At 33.0% G+C, this 19,617-nt stretch overlaps 2 protein-coding genes across 2 annotated transcripts; both read left to right on the forward strand.

Annotated features, from left to right (window-relative positions):
• The first annotated feature begins 8,580 nt into the window (after positions 1-8,580).
• Positions 8,581-15,683, forward strand: LOC128664804 (protocadherin gamma-B1-like). Its single transcript, XM_053719607.1, has 2 exons — positions 8,581-11,016; positions 15,621-15,683. Exons 1-2 carry the CDS (start codon positions 8,581-8,583, stop codon positions 15,681-15,683), a joined length of 2,499 nt encoding a protein of 832 aa, XP_053575582.1.
• Positions 15,684-16,852: 1,169 nt separating this feature from the next.
• LOC128664806 (protocadherin gamma-B2-like) lies at positions 16,853-19,303 on the forward strand. Its single transcript, XM_053719608.1, has one exon. The coding sequence runs from the start codon at positions 16,853-16,855 to the stop codon at positions 19,301-19,303; it is 2,451 nt and encodes an 816-aa protein (XP_053575583.1).
• The last annotated feature ends 314 nt before the right edge of the window (positions 19,304-19,617 follow it).

Genomic DNA, 19,617 nt, shown 5'->3' on the forward strand with positions numbered 1-19,617 from the left:
CTATCTATAAACCTTGTAATGGGAGTTGTATATTCTCAGCGGTCATTCGATTATGAGAAACTGAAATAATTTTCTATCCAAATAATGGCCAGGGACAGTGGATTCCCATCTCTAAGCAGCAATGCAACACTTAAAATATATATTGTAGATCAGAATGACAATGCACCAGAAATCCTCTACCCAACATTAGCAAGTGAAACTGGTCCGGCTTTGATAGAGATGGTTCCTCTTTCTTCTACAGAAGACTCTTTAATAACTAAAGTGGTAGCAGTGGATGCTGATTCTGGACACAATTTATGGCTCTCATATTACTTCTTACAAACCTCAGAAACATCCCCTTTCACTATTGATCATTGTACAGGTGAAATCCGGACTACATGTAACTTTCATGAGAAAGATTTATTGATGCAAAAGGTTGTGATTATGGTAAAGGACAATGGAAATCCTTATCTCTCAGCTACAGTTTCCCTAAATATAGTTGTTGCAGATAATTATCAGAACTTTCTACCAGAACATATTGATCAAGTAAAAAACGTTCAGCCTAAATCTGATTTGCAAATTTACAGGTAGATTAAGAGTTGTGCGTTTGTCTTTTAACGCTGAAAAAATGGTAATTTCAGCATTAAAACAGCAACGCAGCCATTACAAGTCTTGCCGGTATAGCTGTACCGCAAGCCTTTAAACCTGTAAGGCAACGTCAGTGCCACCCTCGTAAAAAATGTTGTTTTTTCATGGGACTTCCATAGTGCAGTCATTACGAGTTCTGCGGGGAAGCTAAAAAGCTTGCGTTACACACTATAATGACACGATCCATACCGCCATCTGAGATCAGTAGTTATGAGTTTTACGCAACAAAACTGTTACATAAAACTCATAACTAAAGTGTTACAAAGTACACTAACACCCATAAACTACCTATTAACCCCTAAACCGAGGCTCTCCCTCATCGCAAATACTATATTAAACTTATTAAACCCTAATGTGCTGCTCCTGACATCGCCGCCACTAATAACATTTATTAACCACTATTCTGCCGCTCCCCAACATCGTCACCACTATAAAAAGTTATTAACCCCTAATTCTGCCACTCCCCAACACCGCCGCCACTATAATAATTTTATTAACCCCTAAACTACGAGCCCCCCACAACAAAATATACTAAATTAAACTATTAACCCCCAAACCTAACGCCCCCTATCTTTATATTAAAATTACAATTTCCCTATCTTAAATTAAATTAAAACTTACCTGTCAAATTAAAAAACTAAATTTAAACAAATATAGCTATTAAACAAAAAATAAACTAGCTACCAATTAAAGAAAAAAAATACACATTAAAAAATCCTAACACTCCTATACAAATTACAAAGTATCTAATTACAAAAAATAAAAAATACTAAATTACAAAAAATAACAAACACTAAATTCTAACAAATAACAAACGAAATTATCAAAAATAAAAAAGAATTACACCTAATCTAATAGCCCTATAAAAATAAAAAGCCCACCCAAAATAAAAAAAAATCCTAGCCTACAATAAACTACCAATAGCCCTTAAAAAGGCCTTTTGTAGGGCATTGCCCTAAGTTAAACAGCTCTTTTACCTGAAAAAAATACAAAGACCCCCAACAGTAAAACCCACCACCCAACCAACCCCCCAAAATAAAAAAACCTAACTCTAACAAAAACCTAAGTTACCAATTGCCCTGAAAAGGGCATTTGTATGGGCATTGCCCTTAAAAGGGCATTTAGCTCTTTTTAATTGCCCTGAAAAGGGCACTTAGCTCTTTTAAGAAAAGCCCAAACCCTAAGCTAAAAAAAAAACACCCAACAAAAGTTTAAAAATTCCTAACACTAACCCCTGAAGATCCACTTACAGTTCCTGAAGTCCGGACATCCGACGGCGAGAAGTCCTAATCCAGGCGGCGAGGATCTTCATCCATCCAAGTGGCATCTTCTATCTTCATCCCGGCGGTGTCTTCTATCTTCATCCCGGCGCCGCGGAGCGGGTCCATCCTGAAGACATCTGGTGCAGAGCATTCTCTTCATACGGTTGCCGACGTATACTGAATCTTCAATGCAATGGAGCATTCCTATTGGCAAGGATGAAGATGGAGCCACCTGGATGAAGATGGAGCCGCTGCGATGAAGATCCTTCAAGCAGGACTTCAGCAACTGTGAGTACCTAAAGAGGGGTTAGTGTTAGTTTTTTTAAGGTTTTTTGGGTGGGTTTTGTTTTAGATTAGGGGTTGGGCATTTCTTAAAAGAGCTAAATGCCCTTTTAAGGGCAAGAAAAATAGTTAAATGACCTTTTAAGGGCAATGCCCATACAAATGCCCTTTTCAGGGCAATGGGTAGATTAAGTTTTTTTAGATAGTTTTTTTTATTTTGTGGGTTTGGGGGTGAGGTTTGTAATTTGGGTCTTTGTATTTTTCTTAAGAAAAAGAGCTGATTTCTTTAGGGCAATGCCCTACAAAAGGCCCTTTCAAGGGCTATTGGTAGTTTATTATAGATTAGGTTTCTATTATTGTGGAGTGTTTTTTTTTTTTTTTTTTTAAATGGGTATTAGAATAGGAATACTTATTATTTTTGATAATTCGTTTGTTATTTTGTGTAATTTTTTGTTTTTGTTTTGGGGTGGGTTTTTCTTTTTAGAATAGCCATTTTTTATTTTTAATGGATAGCAAAAGAGCTGAATGCCCTTTCAAGGGCAATACCCATACAAATGCCTTTTTTAGGGCAAAGGGTAGATTCGGTTTTACTTTTTTTTTATTTTGTGAGTTTGGGGAGTGGGGGTTTGTATACTGTTAGGGGGTGTTTGTTGTTCTTTTGTAGGAAAATAGCTGTTATCTTTAGTTAAAAGGCTCTTTTAAGGGCCCACAAAATGCCATTTTAAGGGCCCACAAAAGGCCCTTTAAAGAGCCCTTGGTAGTTTATTATAGATTAGGGTTTTTAATTTTCTGGTGTTTTTTTTAAAGGGTATTAGAATAGGAATTTTTTTTTTGGATAATTGTGTTTGTTGGATGGGGTTGTAACCTCTCTACCATTGGTATAAGTGGCATGAATAAAATACACAATATGGCCTGTTTCCTTTAAGGAAGCTTGTTGTAATTCCTTTCAGGATGGCTTCTAATCCATTTAGTGAGCAAAAGAAATGTTGTAAATATGGACTTTTATTAGATATTGTGGCACGTCCTCTGTTGTCTGAAGTGCTGGAAGCGATCATGATCACTTCCAGCTGCTTAAAAGGGATTGTAGTAATGCCTCAATATTGAGGCATCACTGCAATCCCCTATTTTACATACCGATGCAGAAAGGGCCACTCTGTGGTCCTCTCTGCATCGGCCATTGATTTTAACACATTCGTTGGTTGGTGGGATCAGCTTATGGCTATATGATCCCACCAGGGGGGGGTGGGGGGCGGGAGCGCGCGCATGCAAAATATGCAGGCAAGTGGGAAAAAAAAAGACCGCTGTAGATGCAGGGGGATCTCCGTTCTTTAGTAAGGGATCTGGGAGGGGGAAGGATGTAGATCATTTAGGGGGGCAGTTACACTACAGAAAACAAATATTTCATATAAAAAAGTAAAAAAATATATATTTTGGGGGGCTAACTGGGTACTGGCAGACAGCTGCCAGTACCCAAGATGGCAGCAAATAGGTAGAGGGGGAGGGTTAGAGAGATGTATGGGGGGGATCAGGGAGGTTGTGGGGTAAGGTGGGATCCCTCACTGCAGACTGTATGAAAAAAAAATATATATATTTTTATTTCAGTACTGGCAGACTTTCTGCTAGTACTTAAGATGGCGGTGACAATTGTGAGGTGGGGGAGGGAAGAGAGCTGTTTGAGGGGGGTCAGGGGGGATTAGGGGGTGGGATGTGTCAGGTGGGAGGCTGATCTCTACACTAAAGTAAAAAATTAACCCTACAAGCTACCAAATTAACCCCTTAACTGCTGGGCATATTACAAGTGTGGTGCGCAGCAGCATTTAACGACCATATTATTACCGAAAAGCAACGCCAAAGCCATATATGTCTGCTATTTCTGAACAAAGGGGATCCCAGAGAAGCATTTACAACCATTTGTGCCATAATTGCACAAGCTGTTTGTAAATAATTTCAGTGAGAAACCCAAGATTGTGAAAATTTTAAGTTTTTTTTTTTTATTTGATCGTATTTGCCGGTGAAATGGTGGCATGAAATATACCAAAATGGGCGTAGATCAATAATTTGGGTTGTCTACTACACTACACTAAAGCTAAAATTAAACCTAAAAGCTCCCTACAAGCTCCCTAATTAACCCCTTCACTGCTGGGCATAATGCAGCGGCATTTAGTGGCCTTCTAATTACCAAAAAGCAACGCCAAAGCCATATATGTCTGCTATTTCTGAACAAAGGGGATCCCAGAGAAGTATTTACAACCATTTATGCCATAATTACACTAGTTGTTTGTAAATAAATTCAGCAAGAAACCTAAAGTTTGTGAAAAATTTGTGAAAAAGTCAACAATTTTTTTTATTTGATTGCATTTGGCGGTGAAATGGTGGCATGAAATATACCAAAATGGGCCTAGATCAATGCTTTGGGATGTCTTCTAAATAAAAATATATACATATCAAGGGATATTCAGGGATTCCTGAAAGATATCAGTGTTCCAATGTAACTAGCGCTAATTTTGAAAAAAAGTGGTTTGGAAATACCAAGGTGCTACTTGTATTTTTTGCCCTATAACTTGCAAAAAAAAAGCAAAGAACATGTAAACATTGGGTATTTCTAAACTCGGGACAAAATTTAGAAACTATTTAGAATGGGTGTATTTTGGTGGTTGTAGATGTGTAACAGATTTTGGGGGTCAAAGTTAGAAAAAGTGTGTTTTTTTCAATTTTTTCCTCATATTTTATATATTTTTTATAGTAAATTATAAGATATGATAAAAATAATGGTATCTTTAGAAAGTCCATTTAATGTCGAGAAAAACAGTATATAATATGTGTGGGTACAGTAAATGAGTAAGAGGAAAATTACAGCTAAACACAAACACTGCAGAAATGTAAAAATAGCCATTGTCATTAAGGGTAAGAAAATTGAAAAATGGTCCGGTCATTAAGGGGTTAAGACGATGTGCAATTGTTTTCTTCATAATTTAACATGTCTTTTCCGTTTAGTTATTAACAATTGTCTCATAAAACTTTCACCTCCAAATATGGGCGGAACTTATGTGGATATAAAAGTACTCACAGTATCTACTGAAACTATCAAGCCCTGAGGAAACCCTGTCTCCCTTGTGATGAGGGGGTGAAACGCGCGTCGGCATTGGCTGACATGCTGGTTCATTTATTTGCATGGCGGAAAAGCCCTAGCGTGTTGATTGTCTTCGGAAAAGCTCCAACTTGGTCAAGCGAGATGCAGTCTCTTTAAAAGTTATTGAAGCCTGGTTTGGATATTGGATATTATGCCAACGAAGCAGTTCCAGATGGAATTCCAAAGTCTGGTAATATCGCCAAACACCTAAATAGGTGCAGTTGACAGAGGGGTACAACTATGCAAACAAAGTATCCTCTTGCATCGCTGTTTGGTCATTACAATTTCAACTAATGTATAATACTTTTGTTGCTTATGACCTTTGCTTCCTATCCTGCTTTGCAATATAGATAGATGCAGTTGACAGAGGGGTATTACTTTTAAAAAAGGATATCCTCCTGCATTTATATCTTTTTTTCTCTCCTTGGCTTTGACCTCTTTCCTGTTATGGCTAGACTCTGCATATCTTAAGGTCTTCACTGCATACCCGTGACAGATCTTTCCTATATAACCTTGTTTTGGAGGCTTTGGCTTTTGCATGACAATCTAATCTATCTGAAAGAGAATAATATATATTGGATGGATTATTTACAACTATCTCAAATAGCATGCAATAGATTGCTAATATACTGAACTACTTATTCAGCATGATTGAGCTATAAGGGCTTACTCCATTGTTGAATCCGCCTATGCAACTAAATTCTAATATGGCATTGCAAATATGTTTTCCTTTTTGTATGATTAATGCTGTGTATTAATAATATGTTACAGTGTGCACTTTTTATTTTGTATGTGTTACTCACACATGTTAAATGCTTTGAATTGACGGGTGACTATGCACAATGATTGGTAAACCTCTTTTATCGATATCAGTTTTACTAAAGCCTTTATGGGCCTGATACATCGTTTGTTGAGGTTCTTGTTCTTGTGCTTACTCGATTGTAGCATGCTTTATCATATATTTGTGTTCAACTAGGAGGCATTTACTTTTGCAATCAGCTTGTCATTTCACCAGGACTGGTCCTAGTAACTCTTTGTAATTTTAAATCATTAAATGTTTTATATTGTATTTCACTGGCACTTTAAAAAAGTAGTTATTTAATCACAATATAAATTATTTCCAGTGTATCTGGATGGTGTTAAATTTTTGAGCCCTAACACGACACGGTGTGTGAATAAAACGTAACTCTGTTTCAAATTTAAGATGTGTTGGTTATTTATTTTAAAAGAGTGCTGAAATCCCAGTCTTTAATAGGTGTCTTTTATTTTAAAGCATCTGAATCTTGCTTACAGTGTATATATTATGGTATATATATATATATATATATATATATATATATATATATCAATCATATAACTACAAAAATAATAAATCCTATTTTTAAATATTTTTTTTTAATATAGTTACAAAATAAATGTTAATAACTTTCACATCACAAGTGTGTATTTGCATAGGCTCATAGCTACAAAATCATTGTGAACATACTGTATATCTCAGTTACAGGTTATCCAGCCTCCTTTACAAAACTTAAGTAATGTAGATTAACAAATCCATTATTAATGGGGTCATTAGCTGCTAAATATTTGTTGGCAGGAAAAGTTTACTAAGGATAGTTTTTTGTTTGTTTTTTAAATAAAAGGGAAAACATCTTTGCAAAATTATATTAATATGTATTTTTCAGCATGTGAACCTGTCAATCTCTCCATATCAAAGTGAACAAAGTAATTTATTGTTTTCTTTGTAATACCAAACCCTATATTAAATAAATTCACAATTATACAGTTATTGAAGTTTTATGTTCCCAGCAATTTTATACAATCAGGTGCAGGCTGTCCTTGTCTTGTCATCTTCTTCACAAAAGTATACTATTCTTCATAAGTATGATATTTAACTGTTAAGTATGGAAATAAATAACATGCTTTATTTTATGTAAATAGAAAGTATAACCCTTAAAGTGAAGGTAAACTTTGGTGAATGAAAGCCCGTTTTTTAAAAATACTATTAAAAACAGGGGCACTTTCATTCATCAAAGTTTACAAAGCAGCTGTTTTGATTAAAATCTTACCTTTTTTTCTTTTCACAGCCAGAGCAGCTTTCCCCTCCTGGAAATCCTCTCTTCACACGTCAGCAATGACTAATCCAGTTTCCTCCAATTACGGCTTTCCCCCCAGGGTAGTAATTGCCTGAGGCCATGCTGTGATTGGAGGAAGCTGGATTAGTCATTGCTGACATGTGAAGAGAGGATTTCCAGGAGGGGGAAGCTGCTCTGGCTGTGAAAAGAAAAAAAGGTATTTTTTTAATCAAAACGGCTACTTTGTAAACTTTGATGAATGAAAGTGCCCCTGTTTTTAATAGTATTTTTAAAAAACGGACTTTCATTCATCAAAGTTTACCTTCACTTAAAGGACAGCAGATATTTCTGGTAATTTATTTAGTAAAATATAGAAAAACTACCATTATCAACATTTTAATTTTCTCAAGAACTGGTTATTTATTTATGTATTTTTTTTTTAGCTTTTGTAGTAAGTGAGAAAAAAATGGATTATACTAAATAGGAGGCTTGTGTATTAATTCAACATATTTTGTAGATGATATTTTGCAATTCTCTTCTTTCAGTTTAATTAATTACATGGTTATATGTCTACAAATGTAGCTGTAATACCAAAGGAAATTTGACCCCCCCAAAAAAGGAAAGTAAAATTAAAAACACATTAGTATCACTTCACAAAGTTACATTTGTGCAATAAAAGCATAAAATATAGTGATTCTAATATTAAAGTTTATAATCCCAATATATTAAATGCGGCATACTTAAAAAATCACAAATTAACAATTACTTATTTGATTACATCTCACAGACAGTCCTGCAAGTATAAGAAAGTATTACTGGGGGGGATGTTTTTCATTTTATTTTAAGTACATATTGAGTAACTAATAAAAATTAATTTGAGTTCTTGTCATGCAAAGTGACACATATGTGGTATCATATGCTACCAGTGTATGTTTAAATATCAGCTTATTTCTAGAAAACACAAGTTTAGCTGCAGTTCCACAATTGTGCCTCAGAGCGCCGCTGTTTACCAATATGGTGAAGAAGTTGAAAACAGAGATCCAATGACACTTCTAATAATGCACAGTGCAGTATCTAAATGAGGTAGCAGACATTTTATTCTATTCTTGCTGTGCATCTATCATTTTACTGTGAATTCTGCTTTTTACTGGATTACACTATATTGGATGTAGAGTAAAACAACATTGTGAAATTGGAAATACAAACAATGGCTCAAATGAAAATACATCAAAGAAAGGCATACAAGGGAATCAAATGGCAAGTAATATTTTCTTATGTCATATTATCCTACCTGTGTCATTCAGTGTCTAGTCAGCTGCATTACTCTATTCTTGAAGAAAGTAGAAAAGGATATATAGTAGGGAATATTGCAAATGATCTAGGATTAGATATTAAAGATCTGCCATTTAGAAATCTAAGAATTGTATCACGCATTTCTGATGAATACTTTACTGTGAATTTAGATAATGGAAACTTGTATGTTAAAGAAAGGATAGACAGAGAAATATTGTGTAGAGCAGCAGCTACTTGTATGCTAATATTTGATGCATTAGTTGAGAATCCCTTAAATGTTTTTCATGCTAAAGTGGAAATTGAAGATATAAATGATAATGCTCCAAGATTTGTTAACAAAATAAATGAAGTGAAAATTATTGAATCTGCTGCACCAGGATCAAGGTTTATTTTACAAAATGCACAAGATTCAGATGTGGGCAGTAACTCATTTATAAACTATAAGCTTAGTGATAACCAATACTTCTTACTTGAGATAGAAACCAGCTCTGATGGAAGTAAAACACCAGAACTTGTCTTAGAAACACCTTTGGACCGTGAAAAACAAAATATATATAAATTAGTTTTAACAGCTTATGATGGAGGCAATCCTGTTCAAACTGGGACTACCATTATCAAAATTATAATTTCAGATGTTAATGATAATGTTCCTATATTTAGTCAAGATATGTATAAAGTAAGCATAAAAGAAAATATACCTATTTCTTCAATAATACTTCAAGTAAATGCAACTGACAAGGATGAAGGTTCCAATGCTGATATATCATATTCATTCAGAAGCATTTCAGAATATGCTGCTTTAAAATTTAGCATTGAAGCGAAAACTGGAGAAATTCAAACTAAGGGAAACATTGATTTTGAAGAAGCAACAAATTACGAAATATCTGTGCAAGGAAAGGATGGAGGTGGCCTAGTCTCTCAAACAAAAGTTTTAATACAAGTTATAGATGAAAATGACAATGCTCCTGATATATCAGTAAAATCTATTTCTACTCCAGTTCCTGAAAATTCATCAATTGGCACTGTTGTAGCACTTATAGAAATTCATGACAAAGATTCTGGAATAAATGGTGAGGTTGATTGTCAAATTAACATCCAGATGCCATTTAAATTGATATCTTCATCTGCTAACTATTATAAAATTATTACAACAGGCGAATTGGATAGGGAAAAAAATCCATGCTATAATGTTACAATTCTGGTGACTGACAAAGGAATTCCATCAATGTATACTAAAAAAATAATTACATTGGAAATATCTGATATAAATGACAATCCTCCATTATTTGAAAATAATTATTTTGTTGTCTACATCCCAGAAAACAACATTCCAGGAACCTCTTTCTATAGCATACATGCCTCTGATATGGACAGTGAAGAAAATGCAAAGCTTGTGTATTCCATTTTAAATTCAAACAAAGAGGATATCTCTGTATCCTCTTACCTATCTATAAACCCAGTAACGGGAGTTGTATATTCTCAGCGGTCATTTGATTATGAGAAACTGAAAGAATTTTCTATCCAAATAATGGCCAGGGACAGTGGATTCCCATCTCTAAGCAGCAATGCAACACTTAAAATATATATTGTAGATCAGAATGACAATGCACCAGAAATCCTCTACCCAACATTAGTAAGTGAAGCTGGTCCGGCTTTGATAGAGATGGTTCCTCTTTCTTCTACAGAAGACTCTTTAATAACTAAAGTGGTAGCAGTGGACGCTGATTCTGGACACAATTCATGGCTCTCCTATCACTTCTTACAAACCTCAGAAACATCCCCTTTCACTATTGATCATCGTACAGGTGAAATCCGGACCACACGTAACTTTCATGAGAAAGATTCATTAATGCAAAAGGTTGTGATTATGGTAAAGGACAATGGAAATCCTTATCTCTCAGCTACAGTTTCCCTAAATTTAGTTGTTGCAGATAATTTTCAGAAATTTCTTCCAGAACTTATTGATCAAGTAAAAAATATTCAGCCTCAATCTGATTTGCAAACTTATTTAATAATAGCTCTAGCATTAATTTCAATTTTGTTCATATTAACAGTGTTCATAGTCATTATTTCAAAATCCCGAGATTCACGTTCTTCAGCAAGTTTTGGATCTTTTAGCACAAATCTGTACCCTCAAGTTGATCCCAGATTTGTCTCACAATTTAACAATGGAACTTTACCTCTTCCCTACCCGTATAATTTTTGTGTAGCATTAGATTCAAGTGAAAGTGACTTTACATTAACACAGCCAGTTCAAAAAGTCCCAACTGTGAATCTTATTGATGCTGATGATGTAGAAACTGGAAATGAAAGTGTCAAAGATCAATTTTCAACTTGTAATCTTGGGCAGGTAAGTCTTGTATATATACCATTTTTACCACATTTTTGCTAAATATTTTTAAAATATGTGTACAACATATAAGCATGATTTAATACTGATATGATCACAATCTATCATTTTATAAATCATGTGTATGGCTGTAGATGAGCCCTTTTTGATATTGACGTTATCCCAAACATATATTTTCATTGTTTATCTAGGGTAATTTTTCTGTTTCATTGGTTTGGTGCCTATTTCGTTTTTTTTATCACAATCCAAATTCTCAATACTTAAACACGCATTTTTTACTTGACCTTGGTAAGCACTTTTCCTAAAATTTTTAAGATGGAACATTGGTTTAGCACAAAGGCAAAACACCATACAATGAAACTTGCCTACATAAATACATGCAGCAAAGCTACCAAACAGATACAAATGCTTGCTACATGCTCAGTCAAAGTGTGTATAATAATAGTAAGATTTTTTAGACAAATAAAAATGAGCCAAATTAAAAACCTAACAAATACATTTGTTCACTAAACCAATCATGTCTCTGTTGAAATCTCTTAAAAAAACATACTCACGTATCTCTATGGTTTTGGAGCACAAGAAGTTTATTACAAACCTTACCTATTAGCATTACTACACACTAAAAAAAGAGAGCAATCAACCAAAAAAATAACAATTTGTTTGTTGTTAATCCTGGTCTCTTAGTTTTTGGATTTTGAAACCTGTAAAGCAAATATTCAAATAACACATTTTAGTGTTGTTTTTAGAAGATAGTGATTTTGTGTTTGAGGGGTATTAACAGCTAAGGCATTTTGTGGTTGTGATTACTGGAAAAATACACTGATAATATCAGCTGACATTTTGAAGTTGCTATCTGCCAAGTGCAATATTGTGATCAACCCCACTGACAGTTGTGAATAAATATTAATTTATCTAACCTCTAGGACAATACAGATAGCTGATATATATAAAACTACATAAATAATAAATCATTTTTTTAATCTTTTTTATATATATATATAGTTACAAAATAAATGTATTTATGTAATTATTTTTTAGCTTTTGTATTAAGTGAGAAAAAAAGATTATACTAAATAGGAGGCTTTTGTATTAATTCAACATATTTTGTAGATTATATTTTTCAATTATGTGCTTTCAGTATAATTAATTACATGGTTATATGTCTACAAATGTAGCTGTAATACCAAATTAATTTTGCCCCCCAAAAGTGAAAGTATCATTCAAAACACTTTACACTACTATCAAAGTTTATAATCCCAACATATTATATGCAGCATACCCTTATTTAAATGATACATAAGTAGATTAGATTATTGGGGAGGGTAATTTTTTTCTTGCCTATAGTAAATGATATGACATAAATGATAGTCTATACTGTGGGATGATGATCATGATGGATTAGTAGTAGTAGCAGTAAAATAATAATAATAATAATAATAATACATATTCTTATAATTGTTAAATATAGCATATAGCTCAAATAAAAGGTTGTTATTGCATTTAGAAAATCACAAATTACCCATTACTAATTTCATTACATCTCACAGACAGTCCTGCAAGTGTAAGAAAGTATCGCTGGGGGGTGCCAAGTGAAAATAGAGAAATGATTACATCTTTATGGCATAGCTTAACAAGATTGTTTGAGTGCCATGAAGGTGTAATCTTTTCTTTTTTTTCACTCTTAAATATAGCATATACCAATAGTACCAAATTGTTGTTTTATATTGCTTAAAATATGTTGTAAATTGTAAAACACTGTGTTAACTTTTACTTTTCTGGTTAACTTCAAATTGCATAGGAGGAGAAGTTGCCTCATGTATAACAGACATTGCAGATCTATCTCCTGAAAACAAGTTTGCCCTTGTTAGATGATATAATTGTGTTGCTCTCTAGTACTAGTTATGGATTTCAATCCAATATGTTGCTGCCATCCATCTTCTTTTAATATGGCTTAAAATAGTAAATGCTTTGTTGCTATAGCAAAGCATAACAATTTTTATTTCCACTCTTGCAACCTATAGAAATATATTACCTTTTGAATGTATTTATTTTAGTGATCTCCCCTGTATATAGAAAATCATTTTATAATTACCTAGTAATTAGCTGACTATACATCATTTTAAAGCAAAGAAACATTAGTCAATTAATGCTAAAAATATTCTGTTTTTCTGGTTGAAAGTGTACTAAAGTAGAATGTAATATCTGTTCAACAAATTACCCTTTAAAATGTTTACAGTATTGCTGTTTAAAATAATTTTCTTTTGGTAGAGTTGTGGTGCACAAATAATATATGTCATGAAACTTTCAATCATGAAATTCTTTTCTAGTAAAGATTGAATTTTACTTTTTTTTCTTCTTTCACGATTCATATAGAGCATGAAATTTTAAGCAACTTTCTAATTTACTTCTATTATCAAATTTTCTTCATTCTCTTGGTATCTTTATTTGAAATGCAAGAATATAAGTTTAGATGCCGGCCCATTTTTGGTGAACAACCTGGGTTGTTCTTGCTGATTGGTGGATAAATTCATCCACCAATTAAAAATAAGTGCTGTCCAGAGTCCTGAACCAAAAATAAGCATAGTTGCATTATTTTTCAAATAAAGATAGCAAGAGAATGAAGAAAAATTGATAATAGGAGTAAATTAGAAAGCTGCTTAAAATTGTATGCTCTATCTGAATCATGAAATAAAAAATTTGGGTTCAGTGTCCCTCTAATGTTTATAATTTGCAGCTTACTACATCATTGTCATAATAAAACTAGTTATTAAGTATTTTTTTCTGTTAGGGGTAATGAAATTTACACTTATATTTACAAAACATTCTATAGAACTCCAATATATCTTTTTAATTTTGAGAATTGAAAATTATTACCATGGTTGTAGAAATAATTGCCTTCTAATTTAAGCAAATTATACTTTAAAACTGTTGATAACAAGTATAATTAAAAGCCTTATTTCTTTTCTTTTTTACAAAATTAAAAAAAACATGTTTCTGCTATTCATTACATTTTGTATTCAAATTTGAAATCTATTGTTTTGTTAGATTTTTTGGTAGAAAAAAGATAAGTTCAGTACCATTTTTGCACGATGTCTGCTTGCCAACAAGGCAATGTAACTAAAAATGGAGGTCCACTTACATTGCCAATATTCTCAAACACTGTAGAATATACATGGAAAAATTACTATTGTTTCTTATTCTCAGCAAATGAACAGGATTTTGAACAGAACATTGACTTCATTACTGGATAATATTATTTTATCTATGGTATAAGTTGCATTTAGGTACTCAGAATATCAGGAATGGATGGTATACGAATGCTTGTTAGTGTCATTACTCAATTATTATTTTTTGAAGATCATAGAAAATGTTTTACAGTACTGAATACTGTATAGGATGATACACTAAGGTTCTGGCATTTGTAAATGTAGGATTGTTTCTCACATCTTAGAAAAATAGTTTGCTATAAATGTAGACAATATTTTAGAGAAAAAATAGACAGAGAGACATTGTTCTAGATGGAATACAACTGGCTTGTTAAACCAATAAAAACACAGTTCTAAAAAAACAAAACTCTATAAATCAGACCATTCTGACATTTGCAAAAAATACTCTAAAACGTTTGATACACTGCAAATAAAAACGAGATTACATTGTCAGCTTTGTAGTAATGAGACACAAATGGCAGAAAAGACACTTCACGTATGAAATTGTATATTTTTAAATCTCGCATTTCCTACAAAGCGCTATTCACACACAGGGCTTCCATGATCTCTAAATACTATTTTCACAATTTTTCCAGTAACCACATGAAGTTCTGTGCACAATGTTGTGGATCTGTTTACACAGTAGCTCTATAAAAATAATAATAATAAAAGCATGGATGGTCCATTAATACTTAAAGTGACAATCTGTATACGCTTTGAAAAGCATGTGAATAACTGATAAAATCAATGCCACTTTCATTCATCATTTCTTTTAAATATGCTTTGTTTAACAATTGATACCACTGAAGAGTCTTTATTCCTCCCACTGTTCCTCCGCCTGTCTATTCAAAAGCATTTTCTTTGGTCACATGCTTCGATCGTCAAATCATTAACAGGGCCAGCTGGCGTCCCTCAATCTAAATGATACATCCCTAAATCGTATAGTGCATGCGATACCCTTTTTAAGCAGCTACAGACTATACACTTGTGGCACGCATGAATTTACTCCTAAAGACTGGAGGTGAAACAAAGTATCTGAGAGGCAGAAGCAGAGCAGCGTTAAAAGTTAGTTTTTCACGCACGCGTAAATAGTTTTTTGAAGGCAGAAAGTGAACATAACTACGTAGGGAGTGGGGGAGGGCCGCTCTCTACATCACTTAGTAAGCAGTTAGAAGAGAGGGGGTGGAGTAAACTTCCATCGTAAGGTAGGAATAAAAATATAATGATAGCATTTAATAATGAAAACCATAATGGAATGCATTGGGCTATTTGGATCATAAAAAAATACCATCACTTTAAGAGTTTTAAATTAAATGAATACATTTAATTTATGCATACATATTATTTAATCCTTTGTATAATGTGCTTATTTAAATATGAGCTTTTGTATATTTTCAGCTTAACGTAGTCATTACTGGATTCTTAGTCAAGTCAGTAACATTTTTATTGTTCCTATGGTGAAGTAGTCTCTGTGCACTGTTACACTTTTTATTAATGTGTGATTGTATTCTCAAATGTTTTGTCAAATCTGAATGGTGCCTAGACAGAGGCACTACTTTCTGTGCCCTTGCTGTTGTTTGCTAAACAGAAGCTATAGCTTATTCAGACAAGTTGTTTTTTTCTTAAGAGGTTGTGAGCATTCTAGTTCAGGTGCATGTACATTGTATTTTGACCAAATGTCTTCTGCAAAAAGAATGTGTTTATTAGCTCATAAGCAGTTGTTTGTAAATATTTCCAATGCAAGAAAAAATTAGTTTGTTACTATTTAAAATGTGCGTCATTCCTGTATGAAAATGATTATTTTCATCATAAATATGCATTTAAAAAGGGTTTGTGTGTATGTTAGGAAGAAAAACTATATACTTTTTTTTAACATAATAAGCTTTTAAGAGAATCAGGATAAAGGGAAAATTATATCTTTATGATTTAGAGGTGAATATATTTATTTTGAAAACCTTATCTTTTTTTTTTTACCTTAACTCTAAGAAACAGCAATGGCAACTTTTGTAATTCTGTATATTATGTTTTTTAGCAAATTTGGTAAAATTATGTTTTTTATTACATTGTTAAATTGGAAAGTTTTTTATAGAAAAATTCAGCTAGTTACTATATTAATACATTTTATATTACTTGGCTACCAATATTATTTGTGAAGGATTTTGTGTAATTGTTTTGTTTCATTTTAACATAGAGTTTGCAGCAATATCATATAACTAATTACTAAATCTATTTTTTACTTAATTCAAATGGTTGATTATATAAAACATAGCACTTAGATTCTTACAAAATATAGCATATTATTGGTTCTGAAATATATTACATTAAATGTATCATTTTTAAACATATAATATTTAAATTGATAGGAAAAAAATAATTTCTGCTGCAGTACCATATTTAAGCCTCAGAGCGCCGCTGTTTACCAACAAGGTGAATCAGTTAGAAATGGAGATTTACTGAATGACACATACAATACTCACACACAGTGCAGTATCTACAAGCACATCCATTGTATATGCTGTTTTTTCTCAAATTGTGCAGAGGAAAAATATTTTGTGCTAAACATTTACTACAGTAGTGGATTTTATTTTTACTTATGAAAGGAAATTGCTCTGGAAAATTAAAATATCAGGATGAAAGCTCAGCAACAACAGACATACAAGGGGATCAGATGGCAAGTAATATTTTCCTTCTTATTTATCTACTTGTATCATTCAGTGTCTGGTCAGCTCCATTATTCAGTTTTTGAAGAAAGTAGAAAAGGATCTGTATTGGGAAACATTGCAAAAGGTCTTGGATTAAATGTTAATGATCTGTCATCTAGAAAATTTAGAATTGTTTCTCATGTCTCAGAGAAGTACTTTGCTGTAAATTTAGAAAATGGGAATTTATATATTAAAGATAGGATAGACAGAGAAACATTGTGTGGATCAGCAGCAACATGTACTCTTAACTTTGAAGCATTGGTGGAAAATCCTTTAAATGTTTTTCATGTTAATGTTGAAATTCAAGATACTAATGATAACCCACCATGTTTTCCTGACAAAATAATTGAAGTAAAAATTATTGAATCTGCATTACCAGGAGCACGGTTTATTTTGCAAAATGCACATGATTCAGATGTGGGCAGCAACTCATTAGTGAGCTATAAGCTTAGTGATAACCAACAGTTTACACTGGGTGAAAAGACCAGCAATGATGGAAGCAAAACACCAGAACTTGTGTTAGAAAAATCTTTAGACCACGAGACACAGAACATATATGAACTAGTCTTAACAGCCTCTGATGCAGGAAATCCAGTTCAAACTGGAACAGCTCTTATTAAAATAATAATTACTGATTCCAATGATAACTTCCCTGTTTTTAGCCAAGATGTCTATAAAATTAGCATACATGAAAACATGCCAATAAATTCCTCAGTGCTTTTTGTAAATGCAACTGATAAAGACGAAGGTTCAAATGCAGAAATTTCATATTTCTTTAAAACTATTTCAGAAAATGCTCATAATAAGTTTAGCATTAATTCTAAAACAGGAGAAGTCCAAACCAAAGCAGTAATAGATTTTGAGGAAGCATCATATTATGAAATATCAGTGCAAGCAAAGGATGGTGGTGGCCTTGTTACTCAATCAAAAGTATTAATACAAGTTATAGATGAAAATGATAATGCACCTCAGACATCAATTTCCTCACTCTTTTCACCAATTCCTGAAGACTCCCCAATTGGAACAGTGGTGGCACTAATCAAAATTAATGATCAAGATTCAGGAGAAAATGGTGAGGTTGACTGTCAAATTACAGACAAAGATACTTTTAAATTAATTCCGTCATTTGGTAATTATTATAAAATTATTACAATAAGTGCTATGGACAGAGAAAAAGTGCCACTTTATAACATAACTATTAAAACCACTGACAAGGGATTTCCAGCATTATTCAACAGCAAAGCCATAACCCTGGAAATTTCAGATATAAACGACAATCCACCAGTCTTTGATAAGTCTACGTACATAGCCTTTATTACAGAAAATAACACACCTGGTGCTTCCATATTTAGTATACATGCTTCTGATGAGGACATTAATGAAAATGCAAAGCTTTTTTACTCTATATTTAATTCAGATGGTGAAGAGGTTTCTGTATCATCTTACTTGTCTATTAACCCTGTGACGGGAGTTCTCTATGCACAACGATCATTTGACTATGAGCAGCAGAAGGACTTTTCTTTACAAATAATGGCCAGGGATAATGGATCTCCATATCTCAACAGTAATGCAACACTCAGGATATGTATAGTTGATCAGAATGATAATGCACCTATGATCCTTTATCCAGCTGCAAGCGAAACAGGTTCTACTTTGATTGAGGTGGTTCCTCATTTTTCTACTGAAGGTTCATTAGTAACTAAAGTGGTAGCAGTGGATGAGGATTCTGGACACAATGCTTTTCTTTCATATCATTTTATACAATCATCAGAAACAACACTTTTTACCATTGATTATCGTACGGGTGAAATCAAGACAGCATGTGCTTTTCATGAGAAAGATACATTTCGACAAAAGGTTGTAATTATGGTAAAGGACAATGGAAATCCCTATCTCTCGGCTACAGTAATTTTACATTTGGTTGTTACAGATAATTTTCATGAGATTCTACCAGACATCAGCAACCGAGTAAACAATATAGACTCTCAATCAGATTTGCAAGTTTATTTGATAATAGCATTGGCACTTATTTCCTTTTTATTCATTTTAACTATTTTAATAGTAATTATATCAAGATGTAAGCTTTCAAAGTCTTCTACAAACTTTAGTTCTTTAAACACAAATTTATATTCTCAAGTTGACCCCAGATTTCTTTCACAGTATAACAATGGAACATTGTCACTACCTTACTCATATAATGTTTGTGTAGCTTTGGATTCAAATGAAAGTAACTTTACATTTAGAAAGCCAGCTCAGAATATACCAGTCGAGAATCTGATTGATGCTGATTCAGAAATTGGAAAAGAAAGTAGTTCGGATCAGGTATGTGTTAACTTTTTATTAAATGTTATTGATTTTAGATTGCATAAACATGTTTAAAAATGTTAACTATTCAGTGAATTGCTCCCAATAGCTTAAAGGATCTGTAAATACAGAAGATTTGCATAAAATAACATGATAAAAAGACAATGCAATTGCACATAGTCTGGACTTCAAATGAGTACTAGATTTTTTTTTATGACAAGTTTCAAAGTCTATTTCCACACCTGTATCATGTGACAGCCATCAGCCAATCACAAATGCATATATGTATATTCTGTGAATTCTAGCACATGCTCAGCTGAAGCTGGTGACTCAAAAAGTGTAAATATAAAAGGTCTGTACACATTTTGTTAATGGAAGTAAATTGGAAA

The sequence above is a fragment of the Bombina bombina genome, chromosome 6 (assembly GCF_027579735.1).
Source record: "Bombina bombina isolate aBomBom1 chromosome 6, aBomBom1.pri, whole genome shotgun sequence".
Lineage (NCBI taxonomy): Eukaryota > Metazoa > Chordata > Amphibia > Anura > Bombinatoridae > Bombina > Bombina bombina.